At 47.4% G+C, this 20,188-nt stretch overlaps 1 protein-coding gene across 2 annotated transcripts; it reads left to right on the top strand.

Annotated features, from left to right (window-relative positions):
• Nucleotides 1-160: 160 nt before the first annotated feature.
• Nucleotides 161-20,158, top strand: GON4L (gon-4 like). Of its 2 annotated transcripts, XM_065751593.1 has the most exons (31): nucleotides 161-511; nucleotides 2,118-2,279; nucleotides 2,994-3,190; nucleotides 3,330-3,404; nucleotides 3,674-3,724; nucleotides 4,125-4,175; nucleotides 4,352-4,447; nucleotides 4,687-4,791; nucleotides 5,636-5,806; nucleotides 6,387-6,579; nucleotides 6,772-6,873; nucleotides 7,411-7,451; nucleotides 7,721-7,824; nucleotides 8,481-8,679; nucleotides 9,342-9,428; nucleotides 9,943-10,114; nucleotides 10,329-10,473; nucleotides 10,646-10,796; nucleotides 11,199-11,315; nucleotides 11,409-13,142; nucleotides 13,593-13,836; nucleotides 14,265-14,446; nucleotides 14,943-15,140; nucleotides 15,512-15,655; nucleotides 16,115-16,258; nucleotides 16,522-16,641; nucleotides 16,772-16,885; nucleotides 17,317-17,524; nucleotides 18,302-19,076; nucleotides 19,504-19,606; nucleotides 19,920-20,158. In XM_065751593.1, exons 1-31 carry the CDS (start codon nucleotides 232-234, stop codon nucleotides 20,067-20,069), a joined length of 6,615 nt encoding a protein of 2,204 aa, XP_065607665.1. In that variant the 5' UTR covers nucleotides 161-231; the 3' UTR covers nucleotides 20,070-20,158. The 2 variants fall into 2 exon arrangements, with proteins under 2 accessions (XP_065607665.1, XP_065607666.1); XM_065751594.1 differs by lacking the exons at nucleotides 161-511; nucleotides 2,118-2,279; nucleotides 19,504-19,606; nucleotides 19,920-20,158 and having other exon boundaries at nucleotides 3,112-3,190; nucleotides 18,302-18,802; nucleotides 18,919-19,029.
• Nucleotides 20,159-20,188: the final 30 nt, after the last annotated feature.

Here is a 20,188-nt window from a genome sequence, read left to right on the forward strand (position 1 = left end):
CTATTTCCCCCAACCCCCGCCGCCAATGACGGTCGCCCCCCCCCCCAACATGGCGGCCATTTCCCCCCCCCCCCCCGATATGGAAACCGTTCCTCAGCGCCCCAATTTGGCGGCACGGCGCCTGCGCGCGGCCTCCGCGGCACTTCCGCTTCCGGAGGAGTCGGAGCGGGACTCGGCCGGGGGGCGTTGTGCCGCGTCCGGGCGCTTCTTCCCGCCTCGCGGGCGGCGGGAATGGCGCTCTCGCTGAAGATGCTGCCCTGCAAGAAGAGGAGAGCGGCGGCCGCGGGGCCGCACAGCCCGAGGGAACGGGGCGGCAGCGGGGAGGACGGCGAACCGCCGCCCGCAGCCGTCTCCTCAGCGGCGGCCGCCAACGTGTGGAGAACCCCCGCGGAGGCGCTGCCCAGAGGAGGGAGGCGGCCGCCGCCTCAGGACGGGAGCGAGGGCCGCTCCGCCGCGGAGCCGTGCGCTGCGCCCCACGAGGACGGGAAGCGCTTGGAAGGGGGGAAGGAAGGTAACGCGGACGGGTCTGTTGCCGGGCCGCGGTCCCTGTGCGAGGCCCCGGCCCTGAGGCGGTGTGGGAGCGCCGGGAGATTTCCGTCTCCTCATCTGGAGCGCTGCGTGCAGTTCTGGGCTCCCCAGTACAAAACAGACGGGGATCTCTTGGAAAGAGTGCAGCGGAAAAGTGTGTTGGAAAGCCAGGAGGTGGTCCATGTCTGACAGAGGGCTTTTTTGTGCCTCTCGGGGCATTTTAGGGAGCAGTGGGGGTGATGTGAGCTCTGTAAGAGGCGTTTCTGATCACGGCAGTGCATGTTTTGTGTCTCTGGTCTTTGTCTGCTGACGTAAGTTCTTGGCATCTGCTTTCCCACACTGCCTGGCTGTTCTTTATTTCTTGCCCTGCCGTACATCTCTGCCTCTGGGCTTAGTGAGGCTGTGGATCTAGGCCAGAACTAAAAAAGGAAGTTGGAGCTGTTGGCTTCTCCTCTGTGCTTGGGTCTGCTCCTGACCTGATAGCAGAGCAGCAGAGCTGTGCCATGGGGGCTTTATCACACGCGAGTGTTTCCCATGCTGCCTCGAGGTGTTCAGAAAGCTCCTGCTGCTTGTTGTCAGTTCGTCTGCTGCAAAACCCGACAGTGCTCCCTCGTTGCCTTGTACAAAACGTTATCCCTGGTTCTGCTGCCCCACATAGCTCACTGGTCTGATCAAGAGCTGATTTCATAGTGGGGTGTGCAGGAGAAATGCTAAATCACAGCCTGAAACAGTGATTGAGCATCTGGTGGGAAGGCAGGGCCAGCCCAGGGGAGCTCAGGTGTGTGCAGTGTACCTGAGTGACGGGAAAGGGGTAGAGCCAGGATCCACCCCTTCCCAGCCCTCGTTTAAGGGGAGGCAAGGGTTTCTTGCTGGAGATCCCTGCCTACTTGAGGCCTTCCAAGAGTAAGCAGCTTTTTTTCCTTTGTTTCTGTATCCACAGCTGCTGTACTTGGGCTTATCCTCACTTGCTACAGCTTGGGACTCTGCTCCCCTGCTGTCATTGCTCATTTCTCATCACATTACAGTGTGGCACAGCAGTCAGCTCACAGCTGCTGTCCCACATAACTCTCAGAGCTGTGCAGGATAGCAGTGGCAGGAGAATGGTATCAACCCTTCCAGCAGCAGAATAACCTCAAATGAGCCTGAGGGTGGCAGTGGAACTGAGTGCTGAGGTTGCAGTCAGCAGTGCTGTGCTGGCTGGTGGAGGAGAGCCTGCCCCTCGCTGTTACTTTCCGTTGTTGCAGCTGTTTGTTAACAGGGAATGCAACTGTGCCTTAAACCAATTTCTGTCTTTTCGCTCTTGGAACGTTTGGCAGGGCTGGTTTTGAGCAAAGTGGTGCAAAACTTGAAGGCAGGGAGCAAGACAGGTGTCTGGAGGTGAGACTTGCTTTGCTTGGGTGGATTTCTGGCAGAAAAAAAATCATGGGAGAGCTGCCGAAGTGCTCGGGTCATTTCCACCACCCAGGTGGAAGAGTGTGACTCGTGCAGTTGACTTAATGGGTTGTGATGAGCTTTTTAAACGTAGCAGTCTGTTAACCTTGCTCACCTGTCTCTGCATCTGACTGCAACCTGGTGAACGCTATCCACAGGGAAAACTCCAAAGCTGCACGTGGAGGTGGAAGCAAATTTGCAGAGGGATCCGTGTCTGACTGACAGCCCGTCTGCAGCTCAGGAGTCTCCAGCGAGGAGCTCTTTGCAGCTAGCTGTTAGAAGTCCTGCTGCAGTGAAGCCAGTGAAGAACAGCAGACCTGGTGAGCAGCCCCAGCAGACTGATGGGAGAAAGGAGTGTTTGGGGGAGGGGGTCTTTGTTCCTTTGGGTAAGCTCTGTGCAAGGAGCAGACTTAGTGTGGTGGACCTGGAGCTTTGGGGGGGTTTGCCACGCTGAGGGCTGTTCAAGTGCAGTGTTTTTTGAATCTTTCATCCCGTGCTGTGTTGTTCAGTGGCTGAATAAAGCACAGGTATTCGAGTGAAACCTGCTGGGGATTAACTCTGTGTTTTTCAGTTCTGAAAGCACTGTTTTCCTTCAGAGGAAGTTCCAATTGCTTTTCTTTCCCCGAGTCAGCAAAAAAACACCATTTGGGAAGCATTATAAATCCTGGAAATTGTAACCTGCTCTTGCTGTATTGTGCCTGGGGGTTTTGATTGTTTTAATCTTGACTGCGTGCTTGAAACATCTCCTCCTGGAAAAGCATAAAAGAGCTGCTGAGACTCACTGTAAAATCAGCCTAGTAGAGATGTCAAACGCACCGCCTTTATTTGCTTGAGGAGCGTGACTCAGTGAGCTCCTACAGAGCTGGAATCTTTGTTGGAGTTCTTATGGCCATTTCCATTTGGAAGATTTCATTATCAGCTGCTGGCAAAACAATACCACTTCAGTATCTATTGGATTGTTTTGTTTCCTTTGTGAGTCGTACTGTCTCAAGTATCCACGTTTCTAGAACATAATTTTGGTTGTTACTTTTCAGAGGAGCAAGATGGAGAAGATATCGAGAGGAGGAAGAGGAGAAGGAAGGCCAACAAACGGAAAAGGGAAGGGAAAAGTCAAGAAGAAGAGGGGGCTCTGTCTTGTGATATCAAACTAGATGATACCCTCGATCGCACCTTAGAAGATGGTGCTAAGCAGCACAACCTGACAGTGGTCAACGTGCGAAACATCCTGCACGTGAGTGCCTAGGATTACAGAGTACACTGTGTATTCATTATTTCTTCCTCACAGCTCCAGCTGGCTTACTTCACTGTAAGCCTGCATCATTTCAACAAAGAGAATGTGAATGAGACCTTCTGTGTGTGTGTTCCTGCAGGAAGTGATCACAAATGAGCATGTGGTTGCCATGATGAAAGCAGCAATCAGTGAAACAGAAGATATACCTTTGTTTGTAAGTAAAAAAGCTTTTTCAGTTTCTTGATTTGTGGGTAAAGGGTGGGTGGTATTACCATTTCCATTTCACTACCAAATTTGGTACCTGGATGAAGCAAGTCACCACTGTGGATGTGAATTATGAAACAGAATTGAGTGATTTTTACTTGGTTCAGATTGTGTTTAAAAAGCAATAAATTCAAGGGAGAAAAGTACTGTAGTTAATAGTTGCTGGGGAAAAGTTTGCAGTGAAGGAGCTGAACAGATGGTTTTCTGTTTTAAATGTAGGAACCCAAAATGACTCGATCCAAACTGAAGGAAGTTGTGGAGAAAGGAGTGGTAAGTTTGTCACCTGCTTTAATTATTACACCTGATGCCTTTGATTGGTGGGACCTCTAAAGGAAGCATTGAGGGTGCTTTTCAGATGCATCACCTCAAGTCCTGTGCGTGTGTTTTTGATACAACTATGTAAAAGCAGTTGGTTTTAGATGAGCAAACTCAGGTCAGAGTTAGAAAGCACAGTGAATTGATAGTATCCATTATACATTACATAAATATGTATATGCAACTATTATAAAATATAAAAATAGAACTTATTGGTAGCAGAGATCTCATGGGTGGTTCATGAGACATTTGTTCCAAGTCTGTTGTTATTTGGCTGTGTTGGAGTGCAAGACTCAAGCTCAGTTCCTCACCTGGTTTAATTGGCTGAGTAAGGTGTGGCTTTACCTTTCTTCAGGTGATTCCAACGTGGAATATTTCTCCAATTAAGAAGGCAAATGAGGTAAAGGTAAGTGAACTACTGCTGGAAAGTCGGGCTGTGCTGGAGGCACTCTGCTCAGCAGGGGATCCTTTGGCTGGCCTCTAGGATGTTCTTAGAAACGCTCACTCTGACAGCGTGCCATTGGAGTGCAGTGCTTGACCTTGCCTGTAAGAAACATGACAGCTTTTTCTGTTCTGTTGCAGCCACCTCAGTTTGTGGACATTCCTCTTGAGGAGGATGATTCGTCTGATGAAGAGTACCAGCCTGATGATGAGGACGAAGATGAGACTGCTGAAGAGGTGAATGCAGCTTGTACAAAAGATCCGTTGAGCTTGCTGTTATCAGCATCTTTGAGGCTGCAGAGTGCTCTGTTCTACCAAGTGAATGCTTGTAAATTACCAAGAACTTCTAGATCTTTCTTGAGTTCTGTATTATTCTCTTGGATTAAAAAAAAGAAATATCTTTAGGAACATTAGTTGGAGTGAGGTTTGATTGTGGCACGATCGTCTGATTGCATTCTGTATCTCCTGCACAATAGAGCTTACTGGAAAGTGATGTGGAGAGCACTGCTTCTTCTCCTCGGGGAGCAAAGCGATCCAGGACACGACGGTCATCTGATGAAGAGGGAGGAGTGCTCTGCGAGGTAGGCTTGCCAGAGAGTTGTTGCTTTTCTTTTTTAGAAAGAGCTTTCTGTTATTATTCCTAAATTATTAATGAGGAAGCAAAATTAGATCCTGTTGCCTCAAGCTGTTTTGGTGATCCGGTGCTATGTGGATCTGGGGTCCCGCTGCAATGGTTCCTGCATAAGCAGATAAATGCAACCCTTGCAGAAAAAGCTTCATCTGAAATAGACAAAGTGCTTAATAAAGGCCCTGGCAATGGAAGCAGTCTGCTCTTCTTCAGATAATCATTGTTATTCCTCTGATTATTTTGGAGAGGATTGCAGGGAGTAATTTTCTGTGCTTGGCTCAGGGAGGACAGCGATTCATAAAAGCATGAATGTGTCTGCAGGGATTGTATGCACTGGGAAATCAGTGGGAGGAATACATACAATGTGGTAGGAACTGAAGGGAGCTGGGTATCACCAGACCTTCATCAGCAATGATCAGTGAGAACTGGTGCTGGATTCAAGGAAAGAACGATGTCGTGCTGATGTCCCTGTGCTCTACTCGGTGTGGGATCCTCTGGGGGAGAGTTGGGTGTCTGCCACTGATACTAGCATTCAGATTTCTCAGCTCTAGTAATGCTGAGATCTTCCAGCATTTGTCTGTTTAACATCTCCTTCCCTGAGTGTTGGGAGTAGGAAATTTGTTCTTCTGAAAAAACAAAGTAATACAGTGCCTCCGTTTCCTTCTCTGGAGCGTCGCTCATGTTTCTGTTGTGCTAAACCTGTGGTCATACAGGGAAGAAATAAACCCAACAACTTATTTTGTCCTTGGAAATCTGTTCTAAATAAACCCTTTTAACGCAGAGGCCTTTTTAATTAGGTGGAGAAGGTTCCTACACCTGTTGTTAGACATATTAGTGCTGAAGTAGTTCCCATGGGACCTCCACCTCCTCCCAAACCAAAGCAAAGCAAAGACAGCACGTTCATGGAGAAGCTGCATGCAGTGGATGAGGAATTGGCTTCCAGCCCAGTATGCATGGACTCCTACCAGGTACTGTATTTTGGGATGCTACGGGAGTGGTTTTTCCTTTTGAATGAGGATTTGCTAAGAAAGAGGAAGCACTCTGGTGTTCTTTGCTATTTTTACTGCATCCTGCTCCTGCTTTGTAAATTTAAATGAGGTGTGTTTGCTGTGTGGGACAGGAGTGCTGCGTGGAAGTGCTATTAGTGACACACACTTGTAATTTCTCATAACTACACTTGCTGTTCATGCACATAGGCTTCTCAGTGTCATTGTTTGTACTGTTAAATGTAACTCTGTGGTCAGTAAGTGCTGTGAACATGTGGGGAAGCTTGTTGTAAAGAGAAATGTTATTAACATTGAGGAAAAGTACTGCTGTTAGTGTACAAGGGTGAGGAGTGATGAAGAAATTCCAGGTAGTGGGAAGGGAGAGCAGACTAAAGACTGAGAGCTGAATAGCAGGAGTAGTGAAAGTTTGGCTCTCTTGGACTTCCAAAGTAAACGATTCTGATAGAATCATGATATTTTTGGTATTGGATTCTTCTTATTCTGATGGAAATCCTTGTGTCAGAGGAGCTGCCGTTCCTTCATGCTTTCCCTAACGTTTCAGCCTCTGGAAGACAGCCTCATTGCCTTCAGAACCCGATCGAAGAGACCCCTGAAGGATGTTCCTCTTGGTCAGCTGGAGGCAGAGCTCCGAGCGCCGGATATCACACCTGATATGTATGATCCCAACACTGCAGATGATGAAGAATGGAAGAAGTGGCTTGGAGGGCTCATGAATGATGATGTGGAGAATGAAGGTATGTACAGCACGTTGTTGATGTTGGAACTGATGGAGCCTGGGGTTTTCTCTTCCTCTTTTTGACTGCTTTTTCTTCCTGTTGTTCACGATCTTGGCTGCAGCCGTTGTCATGTTTAGAAACACACATGTTGTGCACACTGGTTTGGTCCTGGGGCAGTGCAATGACATTTCAAAACATTCTTCCTACTAGATGAATTAGATGATGATGATGACCCTGAGTACAACTTCCTGGAAGATCTGGATGAGCCAGACACAGAGGACTTCAGAAACGATCGTGCTGTGAGAATTACCAGTAAGTCCTTTGGAAATCCTGCTGCCTTTCCTGTTAGGATTAGCAATTTGTCTTGAAAAGTGTTCTCTTGGAAAGGCTTTCTGCTGTATGCTAGTACATAAAAAAAACAATTAAAAGAGAACATCCTGCATACTGATTTGACAAGCTTTTGTATGCACAACTGGCTTTCTCCGAGTACATGTAGTATCTAGCCAGAGCTGCTGTGCTCTCAGATACAATTTGCTTATCAGTGTGAGCTCAGGCACTGGTTGACCAGAGAGGCTGTGGGGGTCTCTGTCCTTGGAGATGCCCAGAAGCCACTTGGGTGTTGGGCAGACAGCTCTAGGTGACTCTGCTCCAGGAAGGGGTTGGAGCAAACAGCTTCCAGGGGTCACTTCCAACCTGGGCCATTCTGTGTGTGCCAGGAGCCCTTCCTCCTTGTGCCTTTTTGATTGCCAGAACTGCAGGTTGTGCAGGAGAGATGGCTTGATGTTATGACAGGATCACTAAGTGTCTTGCAGGAGGAATCTTCAAACTTCTTTTTCCTTTTGCTTGCAGAAAAGGAAGTGAACGAACTGATGGAGGAGCTGTTTGAGACAGTAAGTGCACTGAGGATCAGATCTTTCTCAAATCTGGCATTAAACTCTTCAGTCGTAAGAGGGTTCTCTGTAAGAGGTTCCACGCTGAGTATGTGCCAAAGTCTGTCACAAAATCATTTGTAACCCTGGGGAGGAACCTGCATAGTCCCATAAATCTCTGCAAAGATGAATGTGTGTTCAGAGGAGCTTTGTTAACTGCAGACACTGTGGGAAATGTTGTCCTTGAGCTTCCTTTTCCTGACTGCACGTTACTGCATGTTTGTTGGCAGTTTCAGGATGAGATGGGTTTCTCAAACATGGAAGATGAAGGTCCAGAAGATGAAGATAACGTTACAGAGTCGCGGCCAAATTTTAATACACCGCAGGCATTGAGGTGAGATCTTCTGATTGCTGACATAGAACTAAAGTGTTGATGATTAGTGATTGCTGTGGCAGAGAGCTCCTGATCAGCTGCAGCTGTACTGTGCCACCAGGGAGCTGATGCCTTTTTGGCAAAGGCCATTGCTTTGAAGGATATAATCCATTTTTTTTTCCTGTGATATTGTTTTGACTGAGTGTGTTGTTTATCTTTTAAGTAGAATAACTTGAATGTCATGGTAGTGTTTCTTAAGGGAAAGAATGCATAAAATTGCAGAGGCTTAGGTTTGGCAAGACTCAAGTTTCCAGATAAACTTCTGATGGTTTTTGGTATGAGTTACCCTCGTAGTACTTCAGAGAGAAAAGGCTCCAGAGCATTTCTTTTTAGGTAATGCCAGTTTATTTGAGAAATTGCAGAAACTGTCCAAAGGTGAACTGCAGTAAGGGTGATGTCTCCTTGTTTATGGGGCAGATCAGCTCCAGATCAAGCTGTATCTGTTTGGGAAAGGAGCTAAAACGAAGGCTGGAGTTTCTTGACACTCTTCTCTGGATGAGCAGTACCAGAGGAGAGCTCAGCAATTCTTAAACCAGCTACAGAGTAAAGCATTCTCATTGAATACAGGTGTTTGCTAGGTCATGTGCTTATATTTTGTTCTGCCTGGTCTCAAATAGGTTTGAAGAGCCTCTGGCCAACTTACTGAATGAGCAACATCGGACTGTGAAGGAACAGCTTGAGCAGTTGAGAATGAAGAAGTCATCTATCAAGCCACCACAAGAGGTAGAGAAATCAAAGCCTCAAAATGAGAAGCCTCTCCAGAGCCTTGTTCTGGACTGTGCACAGAGGAAAAGGCTGCAGCAGCAAATGCAACAGGTAATAAAATATTATCAGGTTTGACCTAATGAATATTCATGGAGTGCTGCCTTGGGTGGAGAGGGGGAGGAGGGAAGCCAGTGGTACAGCAAACAGTTTGGTGCACTTCATTTTAGACATTAATTGAAAGTTGGATCTCTGACGAGTGATGTTTACATGCTGCTGACCTGATGAAAGGTCAGATTGAACTGGAAGTGGGGAGTAGAGCTTATTTCTTGGCATCTGTCGTCCTTGTGTGGCGCAGCTGTCTTTGCTGTTTTTGAATCCTGATTGTATTCAATCTGTCAATCCTGTTCTCACATACTGCTTTGACTTCTTGAGAACGTTCATCTCTGTATAGTTGGGCTGCTTTCTTTTCCTACCCCCTGCCTGAGATTTTGCACAAAAGCTGAGAATCTGCCTGACACAGTTGGGTGATGTGTTCCAGGTCTGTGCAACAGAAAATACAATATCAGAAGTATTCTACTGCCAGTTGGTATTGAGGTTTTCTCCTCTGCTTTCTGTTGTTGAAAAGATTTATTTATTTTTGAGGTCTGCCTGGTTTTTGTGTTACTTATCTGTGGCTCTCAGGAGATATTTCTTGTTCCTTTATATGACGCTTTCCGGCTTCTTGGATTACTGATACACTGACAATCCCTGTTTCTCTGATTTTATTCTACAAGCATGTTCAGCTTCTGACTCAAATCCATCTTCTTGCAAGTTCCAACCCTGCTCTAAGTTCAGAGGCGAGTACCACGAAGATGTTCTTGGTAAGGATGTGTCTAAAACCTGAGCTACACCAGTGTTAATGATTGATGGTCACTGGAGATGTTTAGAGAGCTCTGTGTGTTTAATTGATCCCATTAATCTGAGAGAGATGACCTCTCAGTGAAGGAGTGATGTTGTTAGCAGATTAGCTGCTCGGTGCTTGAGGAAATAATTCCCACTGTGCCTTGGGTTGGCTGGTCGTTGTGGTTTTGTGCCGTTTCCTTGGGAACACAGAAAACAAAGCTCAACAAATACCACTTCTGTAATTAGTGAACTTCTAATGACCTTGAAAGGTTCTAGAAAGTTGTGGATTTCATACAACCAGGCAAAGATAAGTTTTAAAGGGCAGCTGAGATGTGTAGAGCTCAGAACCAAGACAGAAGATCTGTAGCAATGCATTTTCTACGCCTGCCACTTCTCCAGCTTTTACTGGTTGCATTATTGCACCGACATACCTTCTTAAAAATGTCTTTGGAGGCTTTGCAGAATCTTTTCTTGATCTGTTTGGCTTTGCAGAGCGAGCTGGGGAACTTTGCTCGGAGCTCCACGCTCCTTCGGCAGTCGTTCTGTCCGAAGTTTCAAACCATGTTCCAGCCCTGTAACTTGAAGGGAGCATTGCAGCTCGTTGAAGATTTCCATGCCCAGGTGCAAGTTGACTGCAGCCCTCGCAAAGCTGTGAAGAAGAGCGGTATGTGTGGGAGGGCACTGTTGAAACGAGGTGAAGTCCAGACTGTTCACAGTTTGAAATCCTGAAAACTAGGGGGAAAGTAAGGGTTTATATATTTTTTTTCAGTGAAAGTGGAAAGGTCCACAGAAAGGAATAAAGGGAACAGTGTTTTTGAGGAGTCAGTAGTGAGTAGCAGTATTTGCCCATGCATGCATCTGTCCTTATCTGTTCACAGCCAGTGATTTTCCCTGTTTGCCAAAGCAAGTGGCATGGATTTTGGCAACAAGGAGAGTCTTCATGTATCCAGAGCTACTGCCAATATGTTCCTTGAAAGCAAACCCTCCACGGGACAAGATTATCTTCACCAAGGCAGAGGACAAGTAAGTGCTTAGAATTACTGAACAGCACTCACACACGTGGGCCTTCCTCGTGTGGGGAATTTCTAGGATGCAAACTGTAAGGACACCTGTCTGTTGTGAAGCAGCACATCCAAATAGTGTTCTGCAGTACTGCTTAAAAGACTTATTTTTTCTCCATTCTTTCTTTCTTCAGTTTATTAGCTTTGGGTCTGAAACATTTTGAAGGAACAGAGTTTCCAAAGCCTTTGATCAGCAAGTATCTCCTGCCAACAAAAACTGCCCACCAGCTGACAGTGCGGATCAAGAATCTCAATATGAATCGAGCCCCAGATAATATCATCAGAGTAAGTGATGCATTCTGGCTTGGTGTTTTCCAGATTTAGTTCCTGTTTGGCATACAATGAGATACAGTCTGCTAAGGGATTTGATTTAGTAGTTGGGTAGGGATGATGATAGGAGGATGGTTGGACTAGATGATCTTGTAGGTCCTTTCCAACCTTATGAATCTATGAACCTATGAGAGAGATGTGTTTGCTCTGAGGACCTTTTTGTGCATGTGCTGACAGTTTCCTAAGAGAAAATGTGACTTTGTTCAGCTCTTATTACTGCTATTCTGTTTATGTACCTTTTTGCAGTAGTGGTTTTAATTATCCAAGTGAATGCTTTCATGCAGCGCAGTACTTAGCCTGCATCCCACCAGTTAGGCAGGCATTCTGACCACGGCTGCCTCGCATTTCTCTGCACAGCACTATAAAAAGACAAAGCAGTTGCCTGTTCTGTTCAAGTGCTGTGAGGAGATCCAACCTAATGAGTGGAAGCCACCTGTGGAGAGGGAAGAACATCGCCTGCCGTTTTGGCTGAAGGTAGAGTTCCTGCTGTTTCTTCTGCAGTACTGTTTGAGGGTAGGAAGAGCCTGTGAATGGGACTGAAAACCTCTTGGTTTTTTTTTTTTTTAGGCAAGTTTGCCCTCCATTCAGAGTGAATTGAAGCAATTAGCAGAAGGTGCCAAGGAGGTGCCAGGCTCGACTAACGAGGAATCAGATTTCTTGGGCACAGAAAAGGAAAATTCAGACACAGAATGTGGTGAAAAATACCCTCTACTCATGCCAAAGGGACTGGTCCTGACCTTGAAGCCTCTTGCCAATCGATTCTCTAGGAGAGCATGGAGAAGACAGAGGTCTTCAGCCCTGAAACCTGTCCTCATTCGACCGAACCCTTGCCTGCAGCCTGGTTCCAACACAGTTAACATTCAGAAAACTGTGAAGTTATCTCAGTCAGAAGCTCCTCCTGGCAAAGTTATGGTTCAGATTCCTCAGTTAATCCAACCAGTTGTGCAGGCAGTTCCAGGAGTGCAGCCCTTGAATGTCCCAGCAGTGGTAGGAAGTGGGGATGGCTTGGAATTTCAGAACGTGCTGTCTGCCTCGCACCCAGACTCCAGGCAGGGCTTCTCAGCTGCCGTCCCACCAGCCCTAGTGTCCTCAAATCCAGTAACTTTCCAGCCCAAATTGATGTTACCAGCTTTGGCTGGAACAAAAATACGCAAACCTTGTGTTCGTAAGGGATACCAAAAGAAGAAGGGGACAAAACCTGCCCCACTGATAAAGGCTTCGCCTTTGATTCAGCCATCTCCTGTCATCCTTACTGTGCCTGCTACCACCGTGAAAGTGGTTAACATTGGCAACGGTTGCAATATGATTCAGTCTATAAATACAGCAGTTGGTAGAGGCACTCAAGCTATTCCAGTTACAACCTTACTGGTAAATCCATCCACTTTCCCCTGTCCGTTAAGTCAGCCTCTGGTGACGTCTTCAATTCCCTCGTTGATTGTCTCTCCTAACCCTGTTGGTCTTTCTGCATCCTCAGTTGGTGAAAGTGAAGAGCAGCTGAATCTGCTGCCTTCGTGCCCTGCTGGAAGCAGCAGTAATTCCTGTCCTGCAGTGGAGCCCAAGGCTGAACCCCAGGAGCTCTGTGTTCCCTGCTCAGCTTCCCCCCCCAAGGAGGAACGCAGCACAAATCCCACTGCTTCCAATAATGGCAGTCAGGAAAAGGTAAACAAGAGTGACTGCTGTAGCTGGACCGTGGTGGAAGGAGAAGAGAATGCTTCAGAGCCATTGCCTGTGGAACTTTTGCCTCATTTGGAAGATGGAGATGAAAGAGTGAAGGCTGAAGCTGAAGATTCAAACGACACTGTCAAGGAAGTAAATCCAGTACAGAAGAGGAATCTGCTGTGTGCTGAGGTCAAGGAGGAGTTCATGCTGGGGCTTGGCCAGGAGCTGAACATGGAGGCCGCGTGCTCGTGTGCTAATGAGCTGAAAGAAATGAAAAAGGAGCATACTTTGTGTGAAGAGAAGGGAGAGGAAGAAAGACGGGCTTTGCAGTCGTCTCCCTGTGCTGAACCGCAGAGGGAGGTGGGTGCTGTTGGGGGAGCACGAGCGAGCAGTGACTCTCCAAAGAATCCTTCATCCGCAGCAGATGTTGAAGCAGAGTTTAGTAGCCCACTAGGAAGACCAGAGGATTCGTCCAGCATGGATGGCCAGTCTGTTGGGACACCTGCTGGCCCTGAAGCTGGAGGAGAGAAGGAAGGGCAAGAGGAAGAAGACGATGATGACTTTGATGATTTTACACAAGATGAGGATGAGGAGATGTCGTCAGCCTCGGAAGAATCCATCCTTTCGGTACCAGAGCTTCAGGTAAGAGCAAACTGAGCTTCAAAAAACGTTGGTGATCTGAAACACCTTAGTGAAGTAAGGGAAAATCACAATTTGCACCCAGAGGGAAGGAGTGTTGACCGTACAGTGTTGTAGTACTGTGCTGGTTTTGGAGAAATCAAGCACTGCATTTTTCTGATGAGGTTTTTAAGTCTGAACTGAAGGAATACTCCTAAAATCCCAGATTTAAACTCTGCTGAGTTGTTAAGGACCTTCTCGAGGGAGGCTGTTTGTAAGTCAGAAGTGCTTTAGTTGAAAAGTAGTTTCTGAGACAAAGTTCCAGGAGTAAGATTAAGGAATCGTGCCAAACTTTCAGACTCTGACACTGAAGTTTGTGCAGTTCTGGTTCTCGTTGGAGTGAGTGAGCTGGTTGCTGAATGTCAAACAGACACCAAAAGAAAATGATTTGGGCTTTTGTTGTTTCTTTCTTAGGAGACAATGGAAAAGCTTACTTGGCTTGCAACAGAGAGACGTTTGAGCCAAGAAGGAGATTCTGAAGAAGAGAATTCCCAGGAGGAGAACTCTGAGCCAGAGGAAGAGGAGGAGGAAGAAGGGGAAGGAATAGAGAGTTCACAGAAAGATGATGAAGTATGTGGAGATGTGTCAGAGGAACCTAAGTCGGCCTTCACTCTGACCAACATGGCCCCACAGGTGGAAGCCCACAGAATGCCACCAGGTAAGTTTGCTGGTTTCTTTTGACACAGAACATGGGGAAATATAACTGCTGCCTGTATTAAAGATGAAAAAAGGGGATGCTCTGGGTCACATCTTTGAGCTGAATTTCACATTACAAGTCATGTTGGGGAGCAGGAAAGGAAAGCTGTGTAGCAGCTAAGATCAGAGGTGAATTTCTTGCTGTATCCAGAGATTTTTCTCGTTGGCTGCTACCAGCAGCCAATTTACCTCGTTAGTCAGCCTGACTAATGAAGAGTATATTGCTCATATGCTTAAAGAAAGGTGTGAACAGTTGACTGATCACTGTGAAAACCTCAAGTCTGGAAAGCCTGCTCCTGGGTTTCAGTGTTAGTATGGAAGAGTAGTTGTCTGCCAGCCAAGAGAGCGTATGAAAAGTGTGTGTCCAACTTGCTTTGTGTTTCTTCACAGGAGAGAACATGAAAGCCCCTGGGAAAAGCAGGAGCTCTCACAGAGCCAGAAATAAGAGGGGCCGGGCACGTGGCAGCAAAGACACATCAAAGCTGCTCCTCTTGTATGATGAAAACATCCTGGAGAGGGACCCCCTGAGGGAGCAGAAGGATCTGGCGTTCGCACAGGCTTATCTGACCAGGGTAAGGCAGAAGGTTATAACCCCAAACAGGAACACTTAGGATCCTTAAACACACTCCACTTCTGAGCTGCATAACTGCTGTTTCTAACTGTGGGTACCGGTTCTGGCCTGAATGGAGTGCCATTCTTCATAGCACCCCACGTGGTGCTCCTTTTCTCATTAAATCCTTTGTCTTCGCCCATGAGTTTCTTCCTCTTCTCTCCCCTGTCCTACTCGGGGGAATTGGGGAGAGAGTGACTGTGGGGACGCTCGGCTGTTGTCTGGGGCCAACCCATAACACTGGGCCTGTTTTATATTCAGAATTACATCCTTGGGTTTGGGTCCCTTCTCCCTTGGGAGCAGTCTGCTTTTATCTTTTAAGAAAGAGATTTTGTTGGCCCGGTGAAACTGGGGAGCACTGTAAGAATTTGGAGTAGCAGGAGGTCAGGGATTCCTGCGTTAACTTCTTCCCTTCGTGGGTGTCACACAGTCCTGTAAAGGTTTGTTGTTCTTTGCAGGTGCGTGAGGCACTGCAGCACATTCCTGGGAAGTATGAAGACTTCCTCCGTGTTATCTACGAGTTTGAGATCAGCATGGACAAGCAAACAGCTGTGGATCTATATTTCACTTTACAGAAACTGTTGCACGACTGGCCACAGTTGCTCACAGACTTTGCTGCCTTTCTTTTGCCAGAACAAGCTTTGGAGTGTGGGCTGGTAGGTAGAACAAGAGAAGCAGACGGTGTAAATGCTTATGGGAGTGAAAGAATGAGGAATTTTCCCTAGGGCAAGGAAAAACAGGTGGTAAATCGTTAGCTTACCTTCTGCTTAAGTAGTTAGAATCAAAAAGGTGTAGTATCTGTTATAAGACATACTGGGTATGACTGTGGAGAATCAGCCTTTCCCTGTGGAGTCCTGGCACCTGACAGCAGGGAGACAGGGGCAGGTACAGCAAGTGGAACGGTTTCCTTGTCTCAGAAGTCAGCCTTCCACTTCTCCCACCACCGATGCAGAGGTTTTACCTGGCGAATTCCTTCTGAGTTTTGTTCACGATGGGGGGGAATCTTTTTTTTTTTTCTTTGGGTCAGTTTGAAGAGCAGCAAGCATTTGAGAAGAGCAGGAAGTTCCTCAGGCAGCTGGAGATCTGCTTTGCTGAAAATCCTGCCCACCATCAAAAGATCATCAAAGTTCTGCAGAGTTGCGTGGACTGCCTCCCCCAGGAGATTGCAGAGGTAAAGAGGCATCCTCTCCCAGTCCCTGAGGAGCAGTTAGATAGCCTGCTTCTCCTTCCTGTGTGTGGCTCCTGGAGACCACAAGCACTCACCAAACATGGACTTCCATGGTGGAGAGTTAAAGCTGCCCTCTTTAACAGGCTTTGCAATCAGCTGGCCTGCCTGAGCCTCCTTGCTCTCACCTCTCCACCTTGCTTCTATTACTCTGCAGGTGACGTTGTGGCTTAGTGAGTCTCTCTAGCATTTTGTAGGGATGTTTCTTTGCTAATTGGATATCTGCATATGGAACGACCTCAAAATATTCATGAGCTCGTACCAACGTGATATAAACTTCCTTGCTGGAGACATAAGAAGCCTTGATGTCCCGTCTGCCCTGAGAAATCCTTCTGAAATCCTTCGGAGAAGGATGTGGCAGCGTGGAATGTGAGACTCATTTTTCTCTGCATTTCTCTCTTTCAGCTGAAGACCCAAATGTGGCAGCTGTTGAAAGGACACGACCACTTGCAGGATGAGTTCTCTGTGTTCTTCGACCACTTGCGGCCCTCAGCCACCCGCATGGGGGATTTTGAGGAGATCAACTGGACAGAAGAGAAGGAGTACGAGGTGCAGTAATATTCTTGTATGGCAAGGAAAGATGAGCAGAGATAATAGAAGTGTTTGAGCCTGAAAGACTCCAATCACAGCTGTGTTTCCAGAGCGATGGAGGCAGCAGGGTGGGATAGATGTTAGACTGGAGCAAACCTTAAAACCTTTTTACAGCATTTGTCTCTTCTCAGAGCTCAATATTTAGAAATTCCTGAGGGAAATGAAGTTTTGTCTTCTGGAGAGCTGAGGTGAAGAGCAGTTCTTCTCTTGTTTTCTTCTAGTTTGATGGCTTTGAAGAGGTGTCTTTGCCAGATGTAGAAGAAGAGGACGAACCACCCAAGATTCATGCAGCCCCCAAAAATAAGAAACGTAAAGAGATTGGAGGCCAGCACAATGACAAGGTGGGCCTGGGGCATCTCACTAGTCCTTGTGTTTGGACCCTAGGCAAATGCATGTCTGTGCAGGGACAGCCTGAGGAGGTCTGTCATCTCCTGGTACCGTGCACGTTTGTCAGCTGCAGTCTGTTTGCAGGAGGCTGAGTGGGGAGATGGGATGAAGGAGTGCTCGTGCTCCTGCCACGAAGGGAGCGGCGAGCTCAAGCTGAAGAAGAGCAAAAGGAGGAGCTGCAGCCATTGTAGCAGTAAGGTGAGGTGAAGCTTTTGGCACGGTGAGTGGAGGGGAGCTTTTCAGACACGAGCCTCCTGTCTCTGAACTATTACATGCTGGGGAAAGAGAATAAAGGTGACCAGTCCTGTCTTCCTCTTCAGCGTTTTGTCTGCCCTTCCCGGCCTTCTCTCGTCCATCTGCTGCCCACTTTCAATTGTCCTTTCTTGCTCTACTAAATTCCATCCATTTTCGTGTTCCTTTAAATAAGCTTTTTTTGTGTGTTTGTGAAAGGTGCTTCTGTGGCCACCACGTGAGAACTGTGCCTGTTCATAATAAAGATTTGGCTTCCTAAATGCAAACATACTGCCAAGCTGAAGCCTTAGTTAGGATCAGGTAGCAAAGGCTGAGGTGTTGGGTCTGGTCGGATGCAGCACATCTGTAATGATACGCCTACATGTACTGATTTGCAGGTGTGTGAAAACAAGTTTTATAAAAATAAAGACTCTCAGGAGCTGAGTGCTAGCCTTGCTCAGCAAGAATCGAGTCCTCAGCCTGAAGGGAAGGATCCTGGAACATCAAAGGAAGCTGTGGAAGAAAACCTGGACAGCAGAGAGGAGGGAGAGGATGTCCAGAGCAGAACAAAAACTGCATCGAGGAAAGGGGACCCTCTGCCTGCAGGTATGTGGAGGGCCTGTATACAGATGGTTACTATCATCATCAAACCTTTTTCTACAGATGAAAGTGAGTGTGGAACTTCCTAATGGAGATCTGCTGAGATGCCTTAAATGTGATATATTCAAAGCATTTGCTTCAAGAAAAGCTTTCCTGGCCAGATAAATATTGTCCTCTTTTTAGAGTTGTTGATACGTTTAAGCTTGTTGACAACGAATTGCCTCTATTCCCAGCACTACCACTCCATGATGCTGCTTTTTTTTTTCCAGTTTTGAGTTTAGCACAGTAACTCAAAATCAGTCCCCTTAATCCTCCTTTAAATGATCCCCATCATGTCACTCCTTTCTCCTCCAGTGCAGTACAGAGAAGGGGGGAACACGATTGCTGCAGGATAGACTAACCAAAAGGGATCTCTGGGTGACAATGCAAAATGATTTAAATTTAATGTGTACTAAATACCAAGTTTATAGTGGTTTTGTGACTAGGACACTGAAAGCATCGACACCTGGTTCACTTTGTTCTGATGGGTGCAGTAATGGTTTTCCACGCGCTCGTTTCCCCACTCAGCAGCATCTCACAGTGGTGAAGAAAACGGACTGCAGAGTGCTCTCTTGAAAGTCCAATATGAGTGAAGTGCAGCTGTGTTGTGAGCTGCCCCCAGACTGCTCTCGTTTGCTGCATTATCCCCCTAGAACCCACAAATCTCCTGAAAACAGGTACCAGAAGCCTCCAGAAGCTTTTTCATACAGGAACTGATGTAAGTTTGTTCGGGTTTCTTACCAGGATCTCACCCAGAAGGAAGAGCTGCCTGCAGCAGGCACACCTCTCCAGAAAAAGCTGCGTTGCCTGAGAGCCAGCTCCAGGAAGGAGGTGTCAGTGCTGCTGTGAGTGCTGCCAAGGACAAACACTCTTCTGTTGCTGCGTCTGGATGGACACGCCTGCAGAAAGCTGCCCCAAAACTACCTCAAGAAACCAAAGGCAGCCCTCACAGCACAGGGAGCAGCAGTGAGGGACTAAAGCAGCAGCATCAGGGAGATGTGGACGCTTCCCTTGGGCTGAGCAGAGATCTCTTGTCCTGTTCTGCTGCAGTGAAAGGCTCAGCAGGACCCAGCTGTTCCAGGAGCAGTCTGTGTCAGACTGAAGGGCTTCCCTCAGATCCATCAGATAAGTTTGGTCCCTCTTCAAAATTAAGTGCGAGGGAATTTGAGGGACCACCTTTTCCTCTGGAAGGAAAATCTGAAGCAAAGCAGAGTTGGATAACGCCAGCTAGAAAACCAGCACTGGGTAAGAGCTGCTGCTCACCGTCCCCCAGTAATTGTGCTTTGGAAGCAGATAATATGGGCTGCACTGGAAGTTTTGCTGAGAACAGATTAAAGTCAAATGCAAACAACTGCTTCCAGGTGCATCAGCATTCTGAGGAGTTAGAGTATAGAGTGCACACTGCCTCCCTGGGGCAGAAGGAGGAGGAGCAGCAACAGCAGCGAGTCACTGAAGCAACAGTGTGTGCCAAGAACAGCAAAGTCAGCTCGACTGGGGAGAAGGTTGTCCTCTGGACCAGGTACATCTGCTTGAACTGCACCCTTAGTGTGCTCAGGGTTTGGCTTTGCCCACGGTATTTTGAGAGAGTTCTTTATTTTCATCTTTTCCCACCCCTCCCTTGGGATATTCTTGCCTTGTTTCCTCTAACCACCATCTACCACACTCGCTCCTGTCAGGAGTACTGCCCCTGCTTGTGGCACTGCTCCGAGCAGGGGGGGGAGGGGAACGTTTTTTTCCTTACAAAAAGATAAAAAAAGATCCTAAAAGCAGTTCTGCCCAGAGAGATTTCCTCTGAGTGATGGTAGCAGTGAAGGAACAGATCTGTTGCACTATGCTGGAGTTGCAGAGCTCGATCTTCCCTTGGGAAGAGCTCTCTGGCTTGTGGCAGAGGCAGAGTGTTAGCTCTTGGCTTTGGCCGCTCTGATAACCATCCTGCTGCTTTGCAGGGAAGCAGACAGAGTCATCCTCACCACCTGTCAGGAGAAAGGAGCCCACCTGGAAACCTTCCAGGCCATCTCACAGAAACTGGGCAACAAGACTGCTGCTGAGGTAAGGGTGGTGTGGGAATGCTGTGGCTGTTGAACAGGGAAAGGGGTTGGGAGGGGTGTGGGGATGCTGTCGTCTGCACTGCCCAAAGTTAATTATCAGTGTGATGCTGCATGGGGAAAAAAAGAATCCTCAACAGAACAGCTCCATGCTCTCTTGTTTTAATTTCCCTTTAGGACTGAGTCTGGTGTAAAATCTCATTACGCTCAAATATGTACAGATAAAGCCTGATCTTCGTAGTATGAAATTTCCACTTGAAACTCCCCTTTCCTATGCCCTCCCAGGCCCCTGGCTCACCTTGGCTTTCCCTTCTCAGGTGTCCCACAGGTTCAGGGAACTGATGAAGCTGTTCCACACATCCTGCGATGGGAGCTCTGAAGATGAGGAGGATGCAACCAGCACCAGCAACGCAGACCAGCTGTCAGACAGAGACCTCCTGCTTTCTGAGGAGGAGCCCGACGACTGAGGTTTGCAGGTTGGATGCGCTGCTGACTGCAGCAGGAGGGCTGTTTGCTGCTTGGCAGGTGCTGTGCAGAGAGGAAAAATGCTTCTGCAGGTCCTGTGGCACCTTTTTGTGGTTGACTT

Source organism: Cyrtonyx montezumae, unplaced genomic scaffold (assembly GCF_038088225.1).
Source record: "Cyrtonyx montezumae isolate F1298 unplaced genomic scaffold, pur_monq_1.0 scaffold_76, whole genome shotgun sequence".
Taxonomy (NCBI): Eukaryota; Metazoa; Chordata; class Aves; order Galliformes; family Odontophoridae; genus Cyrtonyx; species Cyrtonyx montezumae.